At 41.0% G+C, this 26,188-nt stretch overlaps 1 protein-coding gene across 2 annotated transcripts in view; it reads right to left on the bottom strand.

Moving 5' to 3' along the window:
• LOC139749926 (uncharacterized) overlaps window positions 1-26,188 on the bottom strand; it is a 342,839-nt gene that overhangs the window by 111,392 nt on the left and 205,259 nt on the right. For both annotated transcript variants that reach the window (XM_071664343.1, XM_071664344.1), the window contains 3 exons: window positions 18,458-18,525; window positions 8,390-8,647; window positions 7,504-7,728 (listed from right to left, as the gene is read on the bottom strand). In XM_071664343.1, coding sequence (XP_071520444.1) covers window positions 7,504-7,728; window positions 8,390-8,647; window positions 18,458-18,525 — 551 coding nt within the window. The remainder of the gene's footprint in view (window positions 1-7,503; window positions 7,729-8,389; window positions 8,648-18,457; window positions 18,526-26,188) is intronic.

The following is a 26,188-nucleotide window of genomic DNA, read 5'->3' as shown; positions in this document are numbered from 1 at the left end:
CATTAAATTCTAGGGAGAATAAAAAGATGTTCTGGAAGGAGGTAAATAAAGTGCGTAAGACAAGGGAGCTGATGGGAACTTCAGTGAAGGAGGCTAATGGGGAGGTGATAGCAAGTAGTGGTGATGTGAGAAGGAGATGGAGGGAGTATTTTGAAGGTTTGTTGAATGTGTTTGATGATAGAGTGGCAGATATAGGGTGTTTTGGTCGAGGTGGTATGCAAAGTGAGGGGGGATAGGGAAAATGATTTGGTAAACAGAAAAGAGGTAGTAAAAGCTTTGCGGAAGATGAAAGCCGGCAAGGCAGCAGCTTTGGATGGTATTGCAGTGGAATCTTTTAAAAAAGGGGGTGACTGTATTGTTGACTGGTTGGTAAGGTCATTTAATGTATGTATGACTCATGGTGAGGTGCCTGAGGATTGGTGGAATGCCTGCATAGTGCCATTGTACAAAGGCAAAGGGGATAAGAGTGAGTGCTCAAATTACAGAGGTATAAGTTTGTTGAGTGTTCCTGGGAAATTATATGGAAGGGTATTGATTGAGAGGGTGAAGGCATGTGCAGAGCATCAGATTGGGGAAGAGCAGTGTGGTTTCAGAAGTGGTAGAGGATGTGTGGATCAGGTGTTTGCTTTGAAGAATGTATGTGAGAAATACTTAGAAAAGCAAATGGATTTGTATGTAGCATTTATGGATCTGGAGAAGGCATATGATAGAGTTGATAGAGATGCTCTGTGGAAGGTATTAAGAATATATGGTGTGGGAGGCAAGTTGTTAGAAGCAGTGAAAAGTTTTTATCGAGGATGTAAGGCATGTGTACATGTAGGAAGAGAGGAAAGTGATTGGTTCTCAGTGAATGTAGGTTTGCGACAGGGGTGTGTGATGTCTCCATGGTTGTTTAATTTGTTTATGGATGGGGTTGTTAGGGAGGTGAATGCAAGAGTTTTGGAAAGAGGGGCAAGTATGCAGTCTGTTGTCTATGAGAGAGCTTGGGAAGTGAGTCAGTTGTTGTTCGCTGATGATACAGCGCTGGTGGCTGATTCATGTGAGAAACTGCAGAAGCTGGTGACTGAGTTTGGTAAAGTGTGTGAAAGAAGAAAGTTAAGAGTAAATGTGAATAAGAGCAAGGTTATTAGGTACAGTAGGGTTGAGAGTCAAGTCAATTGGGAGGTAAGTTTGAATGGAGAAAAACTGGAGGAAGTAAAGTGTTTTAGATATCTGGGAGTGGATCTGGCAGCGGATGGAACCATGGAAGCGGAAGTGAATCATAGGGTGGGGGAGGGGGCGAAAATCCTGGGAGCCTTGAAGAATGTGTGGAAGTCGAGAACATTATCTCGGCAAGCAAAAATGGGTATGTTTGAAGGAATAGTGGTTCCAACAATGTTGTATGGTTGCGAGGCGTGGGCTATGGATAGAGTTGTGCGGAGGAGGGTGGATGTGCTGGAAATGAGATGTTTGAGGACAATGTGTGGTGTGAGGTGGTTTGATCGAGTAAGTAATGTAAGGGTAAGAGAGATGTGTGGAAATAAAAAGTGTGGCTGAGAGAGCAGAAGAGGGTGTTTTGAAATGGTTTGGGCACATGGAGAGAATGAGTGAGGAAAGACTGACCAAGAGCATATATGTGTTGGAGGTGCAGGGAAAGAGGAGAAGTGGGAGACCAAATTGGAGGTGGAAAGATGGAGTGAAAAAGATTTTGAGTGATCGGGGCCTGAACATGCAGGAGGGTGAAAGGCGGGCAAGGAATAGAGTGAATTGGATCGATGTGGTATACCGGGGTTGACGTGCTGTCAATGGATTGAATCAGGGCATGTGAAGCGTCTGGGGTAAACCATGGAAAGTTCTGTGGGGACTGGATGTGGAAAGGGAGCTGTGGTTTCGGGCACTATTGCATGACAGCTAGAGACTGAGTGTGAACGAATGGGGACTTTGCTGTCTTTTCCTAGCGCTACCTCGCACACATGAGGGGGGGAGGGGGATGGTATTCCATGTGTGGCGAGGTGGCGATGGGAATAAATAAAGGCAGACAGTGTGAATTGTGTGCATGGGTATATATGTATGTGTCTGTGTGTGTGTGTATATATATGTGTATTTTGAGATGTATAGGTATGTCTATTTGCGTGTGTGGACGTGTATGTATATACATGTGTATGGGGGTGGGATGGGCCATTTCTTTCGTCTGTTTCCTTGCGCTTCCTCGCAAACGCGGGAGACAGCGACAAAGCAAAATAAATAAAATATATATATATATATATATATATATATATATATATATATTATCCCTGGGGATAGGGGAGAAAGAATACTTCCCACGTATTCCCTGCGTGTCGTAGAAGGCGACTAAAAGGGAAGGGAGCGGGGGGCTGGAAATCCTCCCCTCTCGTTTTTTTTTAATTTTCCAAAAGAAGGAACAGAGAAGGAGGCCAGGTGAGGATATTCCCTCAAATGCCCAGTCCTCTGTTCTTAACGCTACTTCGCTATCGCGGGAAATGGTGAATAGTATGAAAAAAAAAAAAAAAAATATATATATATATATATATATATATATATATATATATATATATATATATATATATATATATATATATATATATATTCCTATGAGTCCACGAGGAAAATGAAACACGAAAAGCTCCCAAGTGCACTTTCGTGTTATGAAATATAACAGTAAGTTGATATACATCGAAGACACGAAGCTAGGATGCCATTTGGTAAACATGTTTACCAACTGACTGTTATATTTCTCTCTTGTGTCTCCCCTGATGATGTGATTATTACACGAAAGTGCACTTGGAAACTTTTCGTGTTTCATTTTCCCCGTGGACTCATAGGAATATCTTGATCACGCGCAAAATTGGAGGTGGAAAGATGGAGTGAAAAAGATTTTGAGTGATCGGGGCCTGAACATGCAGGAGGGTGAAAGGCGGGCAAGGAATAGAGTGAATTGGATCGATCTGGTATACCGCGTTTGACGTGCTGTCAATGGATTGAATCAGGGCATGTGAAGCGTCTGGGGTAAACCATGAAAGTTCTGTGGGGTCTGGATGTGGAAAGGGAGCTGTGGTTACGGGCATTATTGCATGACAGCTAGAGACTGAGTGTGAATGAATGGGGCCTTTTTTCCTAGTGCTACCTCGCACACATGAGGGGGAGGGGGATGTTTTTCCATGTGTAGCGAGGTGGCGATGGGAATGAATAAAGGCAGACAGTGTGAATTGTGTGCAAGTGTATATATGTATGTGTGTGTGTGTGTGTGTGTGTATATATATGTGTGTACATTGAGATGTATGGGTATATATATTTGCGTGTGTGGACGTGTATGTATATACATGTGTATGGGGGTGGGTTGGGCCATTTTTTTCGTCTGTTTCCTTGCGCTACCTCGCAAACGCGGGACACATACTTACTTGCCTTCAGTCTATTCTTGGCATCATCCCGCCCCACAGGAAACAGCATTGTTGACCCCACTTCAGCGAAGTAGCACCATGAAAACAGGAGGGAAGGATTTCTAGCCACCTGCTACCCTCCCCTTTTAGTTGCCTTTTATGATATGCACGAAACACATGGGAAGTTTTCTTTCTCCCCTATCCCCAGGGATAATACATATATTCTTTTTCATACATAATCGCCTATTTCCTGCGTTAGCGAGGTAGCGCTGAGAAGAGAGGATTGAGCCTAAGAGATAAGATCCTAAGTTGGCCGCCTTCTCTGTTCCTTCTTTTGGAAAAGTAAAAACTGGATGTTTCACACACTAATGAGGTAGCACTTCAAACAGAAAAAATAAAGGCCTCATTTACTCACATCCATTCTCTAGCTATCATGTGTAATGCACTGAAACCATAGCCCCCTATCCACAAACCTTTCCATGGTTTCCCCTGGCTGCTTTATGTGCCCTAATTCAGCCCTTTAACAGCAATTTGTCCCCTATAAAGCACATCACTCCAATTTACTCTATCCTGTGGATATCTTTCACCTATTTGCATGTTCAGGCCTCGGGCACTCAAAATATCTTTCAATTCATTCTTCCATCTTCAATTTGGTCTTCCTTCTCCTTGTCTTCTCCACTCTTACGACATATATCCTCTTTGCCAACCTCCCCTCACTCATTCTCTTTATATGCCAAAACTGTTACAGCACATCCTCTTCAGCTCTCTCAACCATTCTCTCATTAGCACCATACCTATCTCTTACTCCTTTATTACTTACTTCATCAAACTACCTCACACTACATAATGGCTTCAGACTTTTGATTTTCAATACATCCACCCTCCTCCAAACATCCTAATATGTAATGCAAGCCTCATATCCATACAACATTGTTGGAATATATACTTTTAAACATACCTTTTTGCCATCCTAGATAATGACCTCTCTTTTCACATATTCCACAGTGTTTCCAGAACCTACGCCACTTCACCCACCCTATGATTCATTTCTGTTTCCATGCTTCCATTTGCTGCAATGTCCATTCCCAGGTATCAAAAATGCTTCACTCTCCACATTTTCTCCATTCAAACTCACATCCCACCAAACCTATCCATCTGCCCTGATAAACCTAATAACCATGCTTTTATTCAAATAAACTCTCAATTTCCACCTTTCACACACTCTCCCAAACTAACACACCAGTTCTACACTTTCTCACTATATTCAGCCACCAGTACTGTGCTAATAACAAACAAAAACTAATTCAAATCCCAAGCCCCATCAATCCTATAGTCTGCATGCTCTCTAAGACCCTTGCATTCACCTCACTCACCACCCTATATACATAAACAAATTCAACAGCCTTGGTGACATCAAATACCTCTGCTGCAGACAAATCTTCACCTGAAACCACTCACTCATCTCCCTACCTACTCACACAAATGCCTCAAACTCTTGCTAAAAATTTCTCACTGCTTCCAGTAAGACCTTTAACAAGGCATGTCAGTCATCCCCATCATATACTTTCCCCACATCCATATATGCCAAATACAAATGCATCTGTTTCTTTAAGTATTTCTCACACAAATTCTTTACAGCAATACCTGATCCACATATCCTCTACCACTCCTGAAACTAAATCATTCTTTCCCAGTTTGATGCCCTATGCATGCCTTCATCTTCTCAATCAACGCTTACCTTACAGGTGCATACACTCAACAAACTTATGCCTATGTAGTTCAAACACTCACCTTTGTTCCCTTTGCCTTTATACAGTGGCACTATACATGCATTTTGTCAATCTTCAGGCCCCTCACTATGATCTATACATACAATGAAAATCCTTTTTAACCAATCAACCACAGAAACATCCAATTTGTCAAGAAATTCGACTGTAATATCAGCCATTTCAGCAATCTTGCCACATTTCATCTTATGCAAGACTTTTGCCGTCTCTTCTCCCTTCATCAAACTCATTTTCATGACTCCCACTTTGCATACCTCTCTAACCCAAACGACTTAAATCTGCCACCCTGTCACCAAATTCATTCAAGAATCCTTCAAAATACTCACACCATCTCCCCCTCATCTCATCTTTGCCTGCTGCTAATTCCCCATTTGCCCCTTAACTGATGTTCCCATTTGTTCTCTTGCTTTTCTCGTATTACCAACCTCCTTCCAAAACATCTCATTCTCCCTGATTATCCTTTCTCACCTGCCTACTGTCCACTTGCATATTGCCATGAAAGAGCCTTGGTATTATCTAAGACCTATTTCTTAAGAACCCTGCATCTCTAATGCTGTCTACTTCAATTAGAAGGGAAAAAATGGACTCCTCTGGAGGGAATTCTTTGGCAAGACATACCCCCAATGATACAACCTTGTAAATGGTGAATTTCTACTCACAGTTTAATCTCCATGGTTGTTTAACTTGTTTATGGATGGGGTTGTTAGGGAGGTGAATGCAAGAGTTTTGGAAAGAGGGGCAAGTATGCAGTCTGTTGTGGATGAGAGAGCTTGGGAAGTGAGTCAGTTGTTGTTCGCTGATGATACAGTGCTGGTGGCTGATTCATGTGAGAAACTGCAGAAGCTGGTGACTGAGTTTGGTAAAGTGTGTGAAAGATGAAAGTTAGGAGTAAATGTGAATAAGAGGTAGGTACAGTAGGGGTGAGGGTCAAGTCAATTAGGGGGTAAGTTTGAATGGAGAAAAACTGGAGGAAGTAAAGTGTTTTAGATATCTGGGAGTGGATCTGGCAGCGGATGGAACCATGGAAGTGGAAGTGAATCATAAGGTGGGGGAGGGGGCGAAAATCCTGGGAGCCTTGAAGAATGTTTGGAAGTCAAGAACATTATCTCGGAAAGCAAAAATGGGTATGTTTGAAGGAATAGTGGTTCCAACAATGTTGTATGGTTGCGAGGCATGGGCTATGGATAGAGTTGTGCGCAGGAGGGTGGATGTGCTGGAAATGAGATGTTTGAGGACAATATGTGGTGTGAGGTGGTTTGATCGAGTAAGTAATGTAAGGGTAAGAGAGATGTGTGGAAATAAAGAGAGCGTGGTTGAGAGAGGAGAAGAGGGTGTTTTGAAATGGTTTGGTCACATGGAGAGAATGAGTGAGGAAAGATTGACCAAGAGGATATATGTGTCGGAGGTGGAGGGAACGAGGAGAAGTGGGAGACCAAATTGGAGGTGGAAAGATGGAGTGAGAAAGATTTTGAGTGATCGGGGCCTGAACATGCAGGAGGGTTAAAGGCGAGCAAGGAATAGAGTGCATTGGAACGATGTGGTATACCGGGGTCGACGTGCTGCCAATGGATTGAATCAGGGCATGTGAAGCATCTGGGGTAAACCATGGAAAGTTCTGTGGGGCCTGGATGTGGAAAAGGGAGCTGTGGTTTCGGGCATTATTACATGACAGCTAGAGACTGAGTGTGAACGAATGGGGCCTTTGTTGTCTTTTCCTGGCGCTAACTCGTACACATGAGGGGGGAGGGGGGTGATATTCCATGTGTGGCGAGGTGGTGATGGGAATAAATAAAGGCAGACAGTATGAATTATGTTCATGTGTATATATATATATATGTATATGTCCGTGTGTGTATATATATGTGTACATTGAGATGTATAGGTATGTATATTTGCGTGTGTGGACGTGTATGTATATACATGTGTATGGGGGTGGGTTGAGCCATTTCTTTCGTCTATTTCCTTGCGCTACCTCGCAAACGCGGGAGACAGCGACAAAGCAAATAAAAAAAATAGTTTAATCTTAATCAGGCAGAGACCAAGAAAGAGTCCTAGTATTACCTAAGACATCTTTCCAGCAGCCTTGGGTTGCAGGAATGTGAAAAGTTCTTTGATGAAACTGTACAAGCCATTTGTTCATCTAAAATTCTGAAGACATCATTAGAAGTTTTTCCTTGTTTTTCTATACTTACAAATATGTTCAACTCACACAATTTGCTTCTGTACTTGTTTTCAATCAGGGGCAATGATGTATTAAGGTTTGAAAACAAAATACTGGTATTTCTTAATGATGAAACATCTATTAAGTGTCAATTTTAAAGTTTCATTATTCATCTTACCTTCTATTACGTCAAAAATTTTTAAAGCTTTGTTGAAGTCTTCTGAAAACTCGCATCTTGCAGTGTTTGAGTGAATCATGTGGTAAACATGATTCTTGTTCTTTTCTTGAGTATATGTGAAGCATCGATAACGCTCCTCCAGAGACAAAGAGTTCCCTTCTAGTTTGCTAATTAGGTAATGAGTAGTCCCATCTTTCCAATTTGCAACACATTCAAATTTTTCAGCTGTTGTATGAAAAAGAAAAAGCACAAGATGTTTAATGAAGATTTTGTTTACATTAGCTATATAGCAAGACTGGTCTTGCTTCTATAGTAAAATAACCATCAAGGGTTTGATTTACAGCATGCCAGAGATGAAACTGTTGGTACCTGCTCTTATCATCATCTGATGACCTTTATATGCCTGCTTCCATTATCATCATATGATGATTTCACTACTCCTGTCTCTGTTTAAAATTTGAGCTGAGTACTTCCACCAATAACCCATTGATGTATCTTGCAGATTACTGTCACAGCTTCAAAAAAATATCATACATTTCAGTCACTCAAAAATGAAAAAAGAGTGTGCATAAACATCATCAGGGTGTGATGCAACATGTACACACTTTTATTGCTAGTTTTAGATTATAATAAGCAATTTCTGTAGTATTAGTGTTAACATTCTTAGTGAAAAGGAAGTCATTTGCTTATCTATTTACACAAGTATAGTTCCAAGAATGTAAATAACTTGTATCCATCTATATCTCTGACACCTGTTCCAATTGGAACTCCTTCAAGGAGGTGGCCACGGCAATAGAGAATCCATAATAATACTCCATTGCCACTCCTCATGTTTTAAAGAAATTCATGGTAAAACATAAATGAATAAGAATTCTAGTGTACATACTTTTGGCTTCAAATTCAAATCCACTCAGCAAGGTTTCACAGGAGGCAAACTGAAACTCAAGTTCAGTTTCTTTACTGGAGATGATTTTTGAAAGACTTTCACTGCATTCTCCCTGTGGCAATTCAAATGTGAACTTTCGTGGGCCAGTGAACGGGCAATGAGATGTAACAGCATCTAGACGAATCATAGACTGAAGATGACTGTCTTCTGTAAGATTGGAACACACAACATCAATGTTGTGTGTTTTCTTGCACTTTGCTGGAAATAGAATAAACATATTTTAATTCATAAATCAAGTATACTGTATTCTCATAATAACAACTCAAGCAATATCTAATACAACATTTCTTTTACCTATGCAGTAGAATATACAAATCAAATTCCCATGAATTACAACACAGCTCAAAGTATGCAGTAGTAAATATTCATTTTATCTATAATTACTCTAGGAGTTACCCAGGATCACTTTCTAAAGGTGACTAAGGGGGCAAGAGTTGGGGGCTGGAAATCTTCCCCTTCTTGTATTTCACCTTCTAAAAGAGCAAACAGAAGGAGTCAAGTGGAGATTGCTCATCCTCCTCAAAGGCTTAGATTGGGGTATCTGAATGTGTGTGATATAACCAAGATGAGATGAGAGGCGAGATTGGTAGTATGTCTGAGAAAAGAAACCAGGATGTTCTGGCTCTGAGTGAAATGAAGCTCAAGGGTAAACAGGATGAATGGTTTGGAAATGTCTTGAGAGTAAAGTCAGGGGTTGGCAAGAGGATGAGAGCTAAAGAGGTAGCACTACTCCTGATGCAGGAGTTGTGGGAGCGTGTGATAGAGTGTAAAAAGTAAATTATAGATTGATGTGGGTAAAACTGAAAGTGGATGACGAGAAAGGAGTGATTATTGGTGCTTATGCACCTGGCCATGAGGAGAAAGATCATGAGAGGCAAGTGTTTTGGGAGTAGTTGAGTAAGTGTGTGAACAGCTTTGGTGCATGAGACCGGGTATTAGTGATGGGTGATTTAAATATGAAGGTAGGCAATGTGGAAGTTGAGGGTATAACCTGGTGTGCATGGAGTATTCTGTGTTATGAATGGAACTGGTGAAGAGACTGCAGAGCTGTATGCTGAAAAAAGATTGGTGATCAGGAATACTAGATATACACAAGTATACATATGTGAGGAGATATGGTCAACGGGCATTATCAGATCACATATTAATTGATAGGCATATAAAAGAGAGACATTTGGATGTAATTATGCTGAGAGTGGCAGCTGGTGGGATGTCTGATCACTCATTCTCTCCATTTTTATTATTTATTATACTTAATATCCCTGGGGATAGGGGAGAAAGAATACTTTCCATGCATTCCTCATGTGTCGTAGAAGGTGACTAAAAGGGATGGGAGCGGGGGGCTAGAAACCCTCCCCTCCTTGTAATTTAACTTTCTAAAAGGGGAAACAGAAGAAGGAGTCACCTCCTTCTAAGGAGTCACCTCCTTCTAAGTATTTCTCACATACATTCTTCAAAGCAAACACCTGATCCACACATCCCCTACCACTTCTGAAACCATACTGCTCTTCCCCAATCTGATGCTGTGTCCATGCCTTCACCTTCTCAATCAATACCCTCCCATACAAATTTCCAAGGAATACTCAACAAACCTATACCTCTGTAATTTGAGCACTCACTTTTATCCCCTCTGCCTTTGTACAATGGCACTATGCAAGCATTCCACCAATCCTCGGACACCTCACCATGAGTCAAACATACATTAAATAACCTTACCAACCAGTCAACAGTACAGTCACCTCCTTTTTTAATAAGTTGCCACCGCAATACCATCCAAACCCACTGCCTTGCCCTTTCATCTTCTGCAAAGCTTTTACTACCTCTTCTCTGTTTACAAAATCATTCTCCCTAACCCTCTCACTTTGCACACCACATCAACCAAAACACCCAATATCTGCCACTCTATCATCAAACACATTCAACAAACCTTCAAAATACTCACTCCATCTCCTCACATCACCACTACTTGTTATCACCTCCCCATCAGTCCCCTTCACTAATGTTCCCATTTGTTCCCTTATCTTATGCACTTTATTTACCTCCTTCCAAAACATCTTTTTATTCTCCCTAAAATTCAATGATACTCTCTCATCCCAACTCTCATTTGCCCTCTTTTTCACCTCTTGCACCTTTCTCTTGACCTCCTGCCTCTTTCTTTTATACATCTCCCAGTCATTTGCATTATTTCCCTGCAAAACTCATCCAAAGGCCTTTCTCTTCTCTTTCACTAATAATCTCACTTCTTCATCCCACCATTCAATACCCTTTCTAATCTGCCCACCTCCCATGCTTCTCATGCCACATACATCTTTTGCGCAAGCCATCACTGCTTCCCTAAATACATCCTATTACTCCCCCACTCCCCTTAGGTCCTTTGTTCTCACCTTTTTCCATCCGTACTCAATCTTGCCTAGTACTTCCTCACACATCTCCTTCCCAAGCTCACTTACTCTCACCACTCCCTTCACCCCAACATTCTCTCTTTTTTCTGAAAACGTCTACAAATCTTCACCTTCGCCTCCACAAGATAATGATCAGACATCCCTCCAGTTGCACCTCTCAGCACATTAACATCCAAAAGTCTCTCTTTCGTGCGCCTATCATTTAACACGTAATCCAATAATGCTCTCTGGCCATCTCTCCTACTTACATACGTATACTTATGTATATCTCTCTTTTTAAACCAGGTATTCCCAATCACCAGTCCTTTTTCAGCGCACAAATCTACAAGCTCTTCAGTATTTCCATTCACAACACTGAAAACCCCATGTACACCAATTATTCCCTCAACTGTCACATTACTCACCTTTGCATTCATATCATCCATCACTATAACCTGGTATCATGCATCAAAACTACTAACATACTCACTCAGCTGCTCCCAAAACACTTGCCTCTCGTGATCTTTCTTCTCACGCCCAGGTGCATATGCACCAATAATCACCCATCTCTCTCCATCCACTTTCAGTTTTACCCACATCAATCTATAGATTACTTTCTTACACTCTATCACATACTCCCACCACTCCTGTTTCAGGAGCAGTGCTATTCCTTCCCTTGCTCTTGTCCTCTCACCAACCCCTGCCTTTACTCCCAAGACATTCCCAAACCACTCTTCCCCTTTAAACTTGAGCTTTGTTTCACTCAGAGCCAAGGCATCCAGGATCCTTTCCTCAAACATACTCTACCTATCTCTCCTTTTTTTCTCATCTTGGTTACATCCACACACATTTAGACACCCCAATGTGAACCTTTGAGGAGGATGAGCACTCCCCACATGACTCCTATACATATATATATATATATATATATATATATATATATATATATATATATATATATATATATATATATATACATATGCTTTGCTTTGCTTTGTCGCTTCTCCCGCGTTAACGAGGTAGTGCAAGGAGACAGATGAAAGAATGGCTCAACCCACCCACATGCACATGTGTATACATACACGTCCACACACGCAAATATACATATCTATACATCTCAACGTATACATATATATATATACACACAGACATATACATATATACACATGTACATAATTCATACTGTCTGCCTTTATTCATCCCATCGCCACGCTGCTACACATGTAATAACCACCCCCTCCCTCCTCATGTGTGCGAGGTAGCGCTAGGAAGACAACAAAGGCCCCATTCGTTCACACTCAGTCTCTAGCTGTCATGTAATAATGCACCATTACCACAGCTCCCTTTCCACATCCAGGCCCTACAGAACTTTCCATGGTTTACCCCAGACGCTTCACATGCCCTGGTTCAATCCACTGACAGCACGTCGACCCCGGTATACCACATCGTTCCTATTCACTCTATTCCTTGCACGCCTTTCACCCTCCTGCATGTTCAGGCCCCGATCACTCAAAATCTTTTTCACTCCATCTTTCCACCTCCAATTTGGTCTCCCACTTCTCCTCATTCCCTCCACCTCAGACACAAATATTCTCTTGGTCAATCTTTCCTCACTCATTCTCTCCATGTGACCAAACCATTTCAAAACACCCTCTTCTGTTCTCTCAACCACACTCTTTTTATTACCATACATCTCTCTTACCCTTACATTACTTACTCGATCAAACCACCTCACACCACATACTGTCCTCAAACATCTCATTTCCAGCACATCCACAACTCTATCTATACCCCATGCCTCGCAACCATATAACATTGTTGGAACCACTATTCCTTCAAACATATCCATTTTTGCTTTCCAAGATAATGTTCTCACCTTCCACACATTCTTCAAGGCTCCCAGAATTTTCGCCCCCTCCCCCACCCTATGATTCACTTCCGCTTCCATGGTTCCATCCACTGCCAAATCCACTCCCAGATATCTAAAACACTTCACTTCCTCCAGTTTTTCTCCATTCAAACTTACCTCCCAATTGACTAGACCCTCAACCCTACTATACCTAATAACCTTGCTCTTATTCACATTTACTCTCAACTTTCTTCTTTCACACACTTTACCAAACTCAGTCACCAGCTTCTGCAGTTTCTCACATGAATCAGCCACCAGCGCTGTATCATCAGCGAACAACAACTGACTCACTTCCCAAGCTCTCTCATCCACAACAGACTGCATACTTGCACTTCTTTCCAAAACTCTTGCATTCACCTCCCTAACAACCCCATCCATAAACAAATTAAACAACCATGGAGACATCACACACCCCTGTCGCAAACCTACATTCACTGAGAACCAATCACTTTCCTCTCTTCCTACACGTACACATGCCTTACATCCTCGATAAAAACTTTTCACTGCTTCTAACAACTTGCCTCCCACACCATATATTCTTAATACCTTCTTAATACCTATCAACTCTGTCATATGCCTTCTCCAGATCCATAAATGCTACATACAAATCCATTTGCTTTTCTGAGTATTTCTCACATACATTCTTCAAAGCAAACACCTGATCCACTTCTGAAACCACACTGCTCCTCCCCAATCTGATGCTCTGTACATGCCTTCACCCTCTCAATCAATACCCTCCCATATAATTTACCAGGAATACTCAACAAACTTAAACCTCTGTAATTTGAGCGCTCACTTTTATCCCCTTTGCCTTTGTACAATGGCACTATGCAAGCATTCTGCCAATCCTCAGGCACCTCACCATGAATCATACATACATTAAATAACCTTACCAACCAGTCAACAATAGTCACCCCCTTTCTTACTAAATTCCACTGCAATATATATATATATATATATATATATATATATATATATATATATATATATATATATATATATATATATATTTTTTTTTTTTATACCTCGTCGCTGTCTCCCGCGTTTGCGAGGTAGCGCAAGGAAACAGACGAAAGAAATGGCCCAACCCCCCCCATACACATGTACATACACACGTCCACACACGCAAATATACATACCTACACAGCTTTCCATGGTTTACCTCAGACGCTTCACATGCCCTGATTCAATCCACTGACACCACGTCAACCCCTGTATACCACATCGCTCCAATTCACTCTATTCCTTGCCCTCCTTTCACCCTCCTGCATGTTCAGGCCCCAATCACACAAAATCCTTTTCACTCCATCTTTCCACCTCCAATTTGGTCTCCCTCTTCTCCTCGTTCCCTCCACCTCCGACACATATATCCTCTTGGTCAATCTTTCCTCACTCATTCTCTCCATGTGCCCAAACCACTTCAAAACACCCTCTTCTGCTCTCTCAACCACGCTCTTTTTATTTCCACACATCTCTCTTACCCTTAGGTTACTTACTCGATCAAACCACCTCACACCACACATTGTCCTCAAACATCTCATTTCCAGCACATCCATCCTCCTGCGCACAACTCTATCCATAGCCTACGCCTCGCAACCATACAACATTGTTGGAACCACTATTCCTTCAAACATACCCATTTTTGCTTTCCGGGATAATGTTCTCGACTTCCACACATTTTTCAAGGCTCCCAAAATTTTCGCCCCCTCCCCCACCCTATGATCCACTTCCGCTTCCATGGTTCCATCCGCTGACAGATCCACTCCCAGATATCTAAAACACTTCACTTCCTCCAGTTTTTCTCCATTCAAACTCACCTCCCAGTTGACTTGACCCTCAACCCTACTGTACCTAATAACCTTGCTCTTATTCACATTTACTCTTAACTTTCTTCTTCCACACACTTTACCAAACTCCGTCACCAGCTTCTGCAGTTTCTCACATGAATCCGCCACCAGCGCTGTATCATCAGCGAACAACAACTGACTCACTTCCCAAGCTCTCTCATCCCCAACAGACTTCATACTTGCCCCTCTTTCCAAGACTCTTGCATTTACCTCCCTAACAACCCCATCCATAAACAAATTAAACAACCATGGAGACATCACACACCCCTGCCGCAAACCTACATTCACTGAGAACCAATCACTTTCCTCTCTTCCTACACGTACACATGCCTTACATCCTCGATAAAAACTTTTCACTGCTTCTAACAACTTGCCTCCCACACCATATATTCTTAATACCTTCCACAGAGCATCTCTATCAACTCTATCATATGCCTTCTCCAGATCCAGAAATGCTACATACAAATCCATTTGCTTTTCTAAGTATTTCTCACATACATTCTTCAAAGCAAACACCTGATCCACACATCCTCTACCACTTCTGAAACCACACTGCTCTTCCCCAATCTGATGCTCTGTACATGCCTTCACCCTCTCAATCAATACCCTCCCATATAATTTACCAGGAATACTCAACAAACTTATACCTCTGTAATTTGAGCACTCACTCTTATCCCCTTTGCCTTTGTACAATGGCACTATGCACGCATTTATTTTGCTTTGTCGCTGTCTCCCGCATTAGCGAGGTAGCGCAAGGAAACAGACGAAAGAATGGCCCAACCCACCCAAATACACATGTATATACATACACATCCACACACACAAATATACATACCTATACATCTCAATGTACACATATATATACACACACAGACATATACATATATACACATGTACATAATTCATACTGTCTGCTTTTATTTATTCCCATCGCCACCTCGCCACACATGGAATAACAACCCCCTCCCCCCCATGTGTGCGAGGTAGCGCTAGGAAAGGACAACAAAGGCCCCATTCGTTCACACTCAGTCTCTAGCTGTCATGTAATAATGCACCGAAATCACAGCTCCCTTTCCACATCCAGGCCCCACAGAACTTTCCATGGTTCACCCCAGACGCTTCACATGCCCTGGTTCAATCCATTGACAGCACGTCGACCCCAGTATACCACATCGTTCCAATTCACTCTATTCCTTGCACGCCTTTCACCCTCCTGCATGTTGGCCCCAATCACTCAAAATCTTTTTCACTTCATCTTTCCACCTCTGATTTCGTCTCCCACTTCTCCTCGTTCCCTACACCTCTGACACATATATCCTCTTGGTCAATCTTTCCTCACTCATCCTCTCCATGTGACCAAACCATTTCAAAACACCCTCTTCTGCTCTCTCAACCACACTCTTTTTATTTCCACACATCTCTCTTACCCTTACATTACTTGATGAAACCACCTCACACCATATATTGTCCTCAAACATCTCATTTCCAGCACATCCACCCTCCTGCGCACAACTCTATCCATAGCCCACGCCTTGCAACCATACAACATTGCTGGAACCACTATTCCTTCAAACATACACATTTTTCCTTTCCGAGATAATGTTCTCGACTTCCAAACATTCTTCAAGGCTCCCAGAATTTTCGCCCCCTCTCCCACCCTATGATTCACTTCCGCTTCCATTGTGTCATCCGCTGCCAGATCCACTCTCAGATATCTAAAACACTTTACTTCCTCCAGTTTTTCTCCATTCAAACTTACCTCCCAATTGACTTGACCCTGAACCCTACTGTACCTAATAACCTTGCTCTTATTCACATTTACTCTTAACTTTCTTCTTTCACACACTCTACCAAACTCAGTCACCAACTTCTGCAGTTTCTCACATGAATCAGCCACCAGCGCTGTATCATCAGCCAACAACAACTGTCTCACTTCCCAAGCTCTCTTATTCACAACAGACTGCATACTTGCCCCTCTTTCCAAAACTCTTGCATTCACCTCCCTAACAACCCCATCCATAAACAAATTAATCAACCATGGAGACATCACACATCCCTGCCGCAAACCTACATTCACTGAGAACCAATCACTTTCCTCTCTTCCTACACGTACACATGCCTTACATCCTCGATAAAAACTTTTCACTGCTTCTAACAACTTGCCTCCCACATCATATATATGTGTGAAAGAAGAAAGTTAAGAGTAAATGTGAATAAGAGCAAGGTTATTAGGTACAGTAGGGTTGAGGGTCAAGTCAATTGGGAGGTGAGTTTGAATGGAGAAAAACTGGAGGAAGTGAAGTGTTTTAGATATCTGGGAGTGGATCTGGCAGCGGATGGAAACATGGAAGCGGAAGTGGATCATAGGGTGGGGGAGGGAGCGAAAATTCTGGGAGCCTTGAAGAATGTGTGGAAGTCGAGAACATTATCTTGGAAAGCAAAAATGGGTATGTTTGAAGGAACAGTGGTTCCAACAATGTTGTATGGTTGCGAGGCGTGGACTATGGATAGAGTTGTGCGCAGGAGGATGGATGTGCTGGAAATGAGATGTTTGAGGACAATGTGTGGTGTGAGGTTGTTTGATCAAGTAAGTAACGTAAGGGTAAGAGAGATGTGTGGAAATAAAAAGAGCGTGGTTGAGAGAGCAGAGGAGGGTGTTTTGAAATGGTTTGGTCACATGGAGAGAATGAGTGAGGAAAGATTGACCAAGAGGATATATGTGTCGGAGGTGGAGGGAACGAGGAGAAGAGGGAGACCAAATTGGAGGTGGAAAGATGGAGTGAAAAAGATTTTGTGTGATCGGGGCCTGAACATGCAGGAGGGTGAAAGGAGGGCAAGGAATAGAGTGAATTGGAGCGATGTGGTATACCGGGGTTTACGTGCTCTCAGTGGATTGAATCAAGGCATGTGAAGCGTCTGGGGTAAACCATGGAAATCTGTGTAGGTATGTATATTTGCGTGTGTGGACGTATGTATATACATGTGTATGGGGGTGGGTTGGGCCATTTCTTTCGTCTGTTTCCTTGCGCTACCTCGCAAACGCGGGAGACAGCGACAAAGCAAAAAAAAAAAAAAATATATATATATATATATATATATATGTGAGGATATTACCTCTGAGGCCCAGTCCTCTGTTCTTAACGCTACCTTGCTAACGCAGGAAATGGTGAATAGTTTGAAAGAAAAAGAAAAGAAAATATATGCCTTATCCTGCATTAGCAAGGTAGCGTTAAAAAGAGAGGGGTGAGCCTTAGAAGGTATATCCTCACTTGACCCACCTCTCCATTCCTTCTTTTGGAAAATTATAAATGGGAAGGAAGGATTTCCAGCCCCCTGCTCACTCCCCTTTTAGTCACCTTCCACGACATTCAGGGAATACGTGGGAAGTATTCTTTCTCCCCATCCCCAGATATAATAAATAAATCACAATAGTACACATGATTCAAAATATGCTGGTAGCCACAAGAAAAATGGAACATGAAGATCAAAGTGATTTTGTGTCAATTCATACCTTCAGGGATTCCTAAAGATAGAATTTCCTTTTCCTTATGGCTCTGAGGATACATATATCATTTTTATCATTGTTGAACAACCACAGGATCCATTTCACTGAAGGGGCTCCTGCAGCTTCAAGGCTGTACTGCTTCCAGGAGCAGGGAAAAGAAATCACCTTTGGATGAGAAGGAATACAATTTCATTTGGGAACTTTTCACTCCAAAGGAGTCAATCATTTCTCAGCCACTAGATGAAGCAATGCTTTAAAACCGCAGGAAGTAATAGGGGGGTCCTGGGATTATACACTTAAATCAAATATACAGTATATATTGGGTAGGAAGAAGATGCATCAATATGCACGATCAAATACACTTACATTTCTTGTACTGAAGTAAGTTTGGATGCTTCTCAGTTACCTGAATACACCGGAAACAGTCTTTCCTCCTAGAAAATAAAAAAAGCATTACATACAATCCTTAATGATTTTCAGCAAATCAACTATTTAAGAAACATTGTTTCGTATTGCATTTTACTGTATTACAAAAAACTATTGTTTTCTGTTGCATATTGATATCTTATAAAAGACTACATCTTTTAGAGCAAGATATAATGCACAGACTAATTCCAAAATGCAGTGTTTTGGCATGTATACCACCAGTGGGCTGAAGAACAAATATTTTTTGGGAAAATGTAATCATCCCCATAATTTCACATCTAATTTCACATTTACAATAGAAGTTCCAGAAATGTGACCAAAACTGCCCTTACTGAACCATCCCTCACCACTGGCATAATGAGGGGGTGGGCATGAAGGGTAAAAGTCCCAAGCAACTCTTATAAGATTTAACAGTACCCTTTAATCTTATAATCATGGTAATGTGGCTATAGCATGTTGGTACCCAAGTAAATCTGCTGCCAATAGCATTCGTCAAATGGTACCCTTTATATCCAATAATCAAGGAAACGTGGCTATGGCATGACAATGCCCATGACCTTTTGCCTTTAGTTTACCCTACTGCTCACTTCAGCTCACATTGTCTCATTTGCTGCAATATTCACATCCAGAAATATCTTTTAAAAGCACTGACAAAATCAAGAGCTGTAATAAATTGGACTACACCCTGGTATGGGCCGCTGAAATGGTGTGGACACATGGACAAAATGAGTGGGGAGAAGTTGACAAAGAGGGCATATGAAGGGGACAGCGAGAAGGAGGAGGCCAAACTGGAAGTGGAAAGATGTATTGGAAAGGATCTTGAGTGCTTAGATATCTCCACTTTCTTAAAGTTCTCTCCACTGAAACACATACTTCAAATAACATGTTTCTTTTCAATGCTAACCCAAATAAATTCTCTTTTATTGATCTTGTTTCACACACTTTCATACATTCTGACACCTACTTGTGCTGATAGGGAGAAGGGGGAGGCCAAATTGGAAGTAGAAAGATGTAGTGGAAAGGGTCTTGAGTGCCTAATTAGATATCTCCACCTTCTCCAAGTTCTCTCCACTGAAACACACACTTCCAATAACATGTCTCCTTTCAATGCAAAACCTAATAAATTTTCTTTTATTCATCTTGTTTCACACACTCTTACATTCTGACACCTACCTGTGCTGTTTCTCACTTGAATCTGCCACCAATGCCATATCATCTACAAAAAACAACTTTTTCACTTCCTAGGCCTCACCCATAACAAAATGCATGCTTACTCCTGTTTCCAATACAGTTGCATTCACCTACCTCACCACTCAATCTATAAAGAGATGAAACAGGCATGATGACAACACACCCCTGCCAGAAATCTATCTTCACACTGAACCACTTATCCTCTTCTCTATCTATTTGCACATTTGCCTTGCTCTTTTGATAAAAACTCCTCTGTTTCTAATAGCTTTCCTCCCACAACATATATTGGTAACACTTTCTACAAAACATCCCTATCAGCTCTATCATGCTTTCTCAAGATCTATAAATACCACAAACAAATCCTGTTTACCTAAAGATTTCTGACATACATTCTTGAAAGCAAACACATGATCAAAATATCCTCTATCACTCCTGAAAACAAATCATTCCTTCCCAATCTGTTACTCCTGTGCTTGCCAACACCTTCTAAATAACTATTCCTCCATATAGCTTACCAGGTACAGTCAAAAAAATTATACCTTTGTAATTCAAACACTCACCTTTGTCCCCCATGCTTTTATACATGAACAAGTTGACATGAAGTTTAGAAGAGTACAGAGAATACAAGACCAATGCTTGTTAGCCAAAAGGGAGATCACTGAGAAAGTTGGAAGCACAGAGGGATCTAGGTGAAAAGTGGGAGGCACTAAAATTGGAAAGATTAGTTAAGCAGGAGGTTTATATGTAAATTGCCCATTATTTCTGGATTGGAAGATCATACACCTGATACTGAAGAAAGAGAAAAGAAGTAGAAAAAGTATATGAAAAGATTGCTGGAGGCAATGGGCTGCCAGAAGTGACTTCCATGACAAAGGAAAAGAGAAGAATAAAAGATTATAACTAAGATGTTAGGGGACAATTTGCTATGGTTTTATGTTTGACTTGGAGTCATCAAGCCAAGAAGTAATTGGAAATGTTTAGAATCTTAAATGGATAGTGGAATTCAGTGGGATATCAAAAGTGCAATAGATCTAAGGAAAGGAGGGAAAAAAGGAAGGAGTATGGTCAGAAGAAAAAAACGACTGGAAATACTACACATGGCATGATGTTGGAGAAGCCTCACTAGAAATGCTGTGAAAGTAGTTGTGTTAGAAGATGGAAATATCAGATTGAGAGTAATGTATTCGAATGCTGATGGGTTAAGAGTTAATGGTAAAGAACAGGAATTAAAGGACTGGATAAGGAAAAGTGCACCTGATATTACTAGAGTCATGGAAGCTAAGCTTACCAAAGAGATAAGGTTTCATCTGTTCTTGCCAGAGGGGTACATGATTGCAAGAGAGGAAAGGGAAAGTAAAGGATGGGTTGGATTAGCCCTCTTGGTAAAAGAGAGCCTGAAGTTTCAAGAAATAGTGGAGGATGGCCCATTTAGACAATACATAATGAGTAGTAACAGTAGGGAAGATCATAGTGGTTATTAGTATATAACCCCCCAAAAATTGCAATGAACCAGAACAAATACACACTGATAACAATGAAGGAACAATCAGGATGGTACATGTAGCAGTGAAACATTCACTTCTTAAGAGATGGTAAGTACCAATAATGGGGAATTTCAATTATGAAGAGAAAGACTGAGGGAAATTTGGATTCTCATGATGACAGGTAATGGAGACAAGTTTTTAAGAATGTATGTATAATTTCCTGTACCAGTATGTCACAGAGCACACTATGATGAGAGGGACTGATACTTCATTATCAATGGGACAGGAAATAAGGAGATATAATAGTGGAACACTACACAAATCTCACTTATTTCTCTGTTAATGTAGATTAGAAATGGAAATAAGCTGCCAGAAACCTAGGTGTTGCATTGAGAGGTTCTGTAAAAATGACAGTGAAAGATGTAAAACATAGCTTCAAGATGTGCAGTGGCAAAGATGTAAATGACACTCTAGCTAGCAAGCATCTGCAATGTGTAAGAGAGGAGCTTGCAAAAAGTATAGCATGATAAGAAAAGAGAGACAAAATAATTTTGAAAAGAATATTGTTGACAAGGCAGCTGGATATCTAAAACTCTTCCTTACATTCATTATTAGCCCACTGTCTGTTAAGGAGCAGCTAATCAGGTTAAGGGATAAAGAAGGAAATAATGTAGAGGATGATGTAATGATATGTGATGAACCAAATACCAAGTCAAAAAGTGTTTTCACAGTAGAAGAAACGACAGTCCCAACATCAGTGAGGTAGATGGGGAGGATTTTGGAAATCACTGGGATATCTAGAGTGGCAGATACAGGGTGTTTTGGTCGAGGTGGTGTGCGTACAAAGCTCATGGCCTTAATGAAATTTATCATAAATCCTTAATAGACCAAATGAATTATTGTTCAAGATGTCACTGGAGAGAGGAATAGTGCCAAGAGAATGGAAAAGGGGCAACTGTTATACCTACATACAGTAAAACCTCTGTTATCCGAAATGCTCTTGGAATCAGCCATTTCAAATAACAAAGTTTTAGGTTATTCATTACAGAGGTATAAGTTTGTTGAGTATTCCTGGTAAATTATATGGGAGGGTATTGATTGAGAGGGTGAAGGCATGTACAGAGCATCAGATTGGGGAAGAGCAGTGTGGTTTCAGAAGTGGGAGAGGATGTGTGGATCAGGTGTTTGCTTTGAAGAATGTATGTGAGAAATACTTAGAAAAGCAAATGGATTTGTATGTAGCATTTATGGATCTGGAGAAGGCATATGATAGAGTTGATAGAGATGCTCTGTGGAAGGTATTAAGAATATATGGTGTGGGAGGCAAGTTGTTAGAAGCAGTGAAAAGTTTTTATCGAGGATGTAAGGCATGTGTACGTTTTAGGGAGGGAATGCAAGAGTTTTGGAAAGAGGGGCAATTTATGCAGTTTTGTTGTGGAGGAGAAGTTTGGGGAAGGGGAAGCAGTTTTTGTTCCTGATGATACAGTGCTGGTGGCGATTCATGTGAGAAACTGCAGAAGCTGGTGACTGGGGTTTGGGTAAAGTGTGTGAAAGATGAAAGTTAGGAGTAAATGTAAAATAAAGGTGGGTTTAACGGGTGGGGGTGGGGGTCAAGTAAAAGGGGGGTAATTTTTGAATGGAGAAAAACTGGGGGAAAGTAAAGTGTTTTAGATATCTGGAGGGGAAACGGCAGCGGATGGAACCATGAAGTGGAAGTAAAATCATAAGGTGGGGGAGGGGGCAAAAAACCTGGGAGCCTTGAAGAATGTTTGGAAGTCAAAACTTTAAACTGGAAAGCAAAAATGGGTTGTTTGAAGGAATAGTGGTTCCAACAATTTTGTATGGTTGCGGGGCGTGGCAAGGATAGAGTTGTGCGGAGGAGGGGGGATTCCCTTGGAAAAAGAGATGTTTGAGGAAATATGGGGTGTGAGGGGGTTTTAAACGAAAGTAATGAAAGGGGAAAGAGAGATGGGGGAAATAAAGAGAGCTTTGGTTGAGAGAGGAGAAGAGGGTGTTTTAAAATTTGGTTTTGGGGCACATGGAGAGAATGAGTGGGGAAAGATTGCCCCAAAGGATAAAAGTGTCGGGGGTGGAGGGAACGAGGAGAAGTGGGAGCCCAAAATTTGGGAGGTGGAAAAAATGGAGTGAGAAAGTTTTTGAGTGATCGGGGCCTGAACATCAGGAGGGTTAAAGGGGGAGAAAAGGAATAGAGTGCTTTTGGAACAATGTGGTAACCGGGGTCGCCGTGCTGCCAATGGATTGAATCAGGGCAGGGTGAAACCCATCTGGGGTAAACCAGGGAAATTTCTGGGGGCCGGGAAATTTTGGAAAGGGAGTTTGTGGTTTGGGGCTTTAATTCCCATGACAGCTAGAGACTGAGGGGTGAACAAAGGGGGGCCCCTTTGTTGTTTTTTCCCTGGCGCTAACTCGTACACATGAGGGGGGGGGGGGTAAATTTCCATGTTTTGGCGAGGGGGGGAGGGGAAAAAAAAAAGGGCAGACAATGAATTATTTTCTTTGGTATAAATATATATTTTTGTATATGTCCTGTGTGTATCTAAAGTGTACATTGAGAATTTATAAGGTATTTATATTTGGTGTGTGTGGACCGTGTAAGTATGATACATGTGTATGGGGGGGGGTTTGGGGCCATTTCTTTCGTCTTTTTCCCCTTGCGCTCCCTCGCAAAGCGGGAGACACCCACAAAGCAAATAAAAAAAATAGTTTAATCTTAATCAGGCAGAACCAAGAAAGAGCCCTAGTTTTTAACCTAAGCCCTTTTTCCACACCCTTTGGGGTTTGGGCAGGAATGTGAAAAGTTCTTTGATGAAACTGTACAAGCCATTTGTTCATCCGAAAATTCTGAAGACATCATTAAAATTTTTTCCCTTGTTTTTCATATTTAAAAAACTTAAAACTCACACTTTTTGTTTCTGTACTTTTTTTAAATCGGGGGCAATGATGTATTAAGGTTTGAAAACAAAATACGGGTTTTTTTAAATGATGAAACACCCTATTAAGGGGTCAATTTTAAATTTCATTTTTCATCTTACCTTCTTTTACGTAAAAAATTTTTAAACTTTGTTGAAGTCTTCTGAAAACTCGCATCTTGCAGTGTTTGAGTGAATCATTGGTAAACACGATTCTTGTTTTTTTTTCTTGAGTATATGTGAAGCATCGGGGTAAAACCCCCTCCAGAGACAAAGAGTTCCCTTCTAGTTTCTAATTAGGTAATGAGTAGTCCCCTTTCCCCAAATTTTCAACACATTCAAATTTTTCCCCTGTTGTATGAAAAAGAAAAAGCACAAGATTTTAATGAAGATTTTGTTTTCATTAAACTATATAGCAAAACTGGGCTTGCTTCTATATAAAATAACCATCAAGGGGTTTTATTTTCAGCAGGCCCGAGAAAGAAACTGTTGGTAAACCCGCTCTTTTCATCATCTGATGACCTTTTATGCCTGCTTCCCTTATCATCATATGTGATTTTCCCACTCCCGTCTCTGTTTAAAATTTGAGCTGAGTATTCCACCCCAAAAACCCATTATGTATCTTGCAATTTCTGTCACAGCTTCAAAAAAATATCATACTTTCAGTCACTCAAAAATGAAAAAAAGAGTGTGCATAAACATCATCAGGGTGTAAGCAACATGTACACACTTTTATTGCTAGTTTTAGGGTTATAATAAGCAATTTTTGTAGAAATTTTTTTTTAACATTCTTATGAAAAGGGAAATCATTTGCTTATCTATTTTCCCCAAAAATATAGTTCCAAAATGTAAATAAATTGATCCATCTATTCCCCTAAAACCTTTTTCCAAATTTGGGAAATCCTTCAAGGGGGTGGCCACGGGAATAGAGAATCCATAATAAAACTCCATTGCCACTCCTCATGTTTTAAAAAATTCATGGGAAAACATAAATGAATAAGAATTTTTAGTGTTTCATACTTTTTGGGTTCAAATTCAAATCCACTCAGCAAGGGTTTCACAGGAGGCAAACTGAAACTCAAGTTTTAGTTTCTTTACTGGAAAGATGATTTTTGAAAAAATTTAAACTGCATTCCCCCTGGGAAAATTCAAATGTGAACTTTCGTGGGCCAGTGAAGGGGCAATGGGGATTAACAGCATCTAGACAATCATAGACTAAGATGACTGTCTTCTGTAAGATTGAACACACAACATCAATGTTGTGTGTTTTCTTCCCATTTTGGGCTGGAAATAAATAAACATTTTTTAATTCATAAATCAAGTAAAACTGTATTTTTCAAAATAACAACTCAAGCAATATCTAATCAACATTTCTTTTACCTATGAAAGTAGAATATACAAATCAAATTCCCATAAATTTAACAACACAGCTCAAAGTATGCAGTAGTAAATATTCATTTTATCTAAATTACTCTAGGAGTTACCCGGGAAACACTTTCTAAAGGTGACTAAGGGCCACCATCCAACCACCCCCCACCCCCCCCCTCACCCCCCCCAGCAAGATTTGGGGGGCTGGAAATCTTCCCCTTCTTTATTTCACCTTTCCTAAAAGAGAAAAACAGAAGGGGGTCAAGTGGAGATTGCTCATCCTCCACGAAGGCTTGATTGGGGTATCGAAGGGTGTGTGATATAACCAAATGAGATGAGGCGAGTTTTGGTAGTATGTCTGAGAAAAGAAACCGGGATGTTCTGGCCTGATGAAATGAAGCTCAAGGGAAAACGGGATGAATGGTTTGGAAATGTCTTGAGAGTAAAGTCAGTGTTGCAAGAGGATGAGAGCTAAAGGGGTACACTACTCCTGATGCAGGATTGTGGGAGCGTGTGATAGAGTGAAAAAGTAAATTATAGTTTTGATGGGGGTTAAAACTAAAGTGGATGACGAAAAAGGGAGTGATTTTTTTTTGCTTATGCACCTGGCCATGAAGGGAGAAAGATCATGAGAGGCAAGTGTTTTGGGAGTAGTTGATAAGTGTGTGAACAGCTTTGGTGCATGAGCCCGGGGTTAT

Source organism: Panulirus ornatus, chromosome 8, assembly GCF_036320965.1.
Source record: "Panulirus ornatus isolate Po-2019 chromosome 8, ASM3632096v1, whole genome shotgun sequence".
Taxonomy (NCBI): Eukaryota; Metazoa; Arthropoda; class Malacostraca; order Decapoda; family Palinuridae; genus Panulirus; species Panulirus ornatus.
This window is presented reverse-complemented; position numbering and strand designations above follow the sequence as displayed.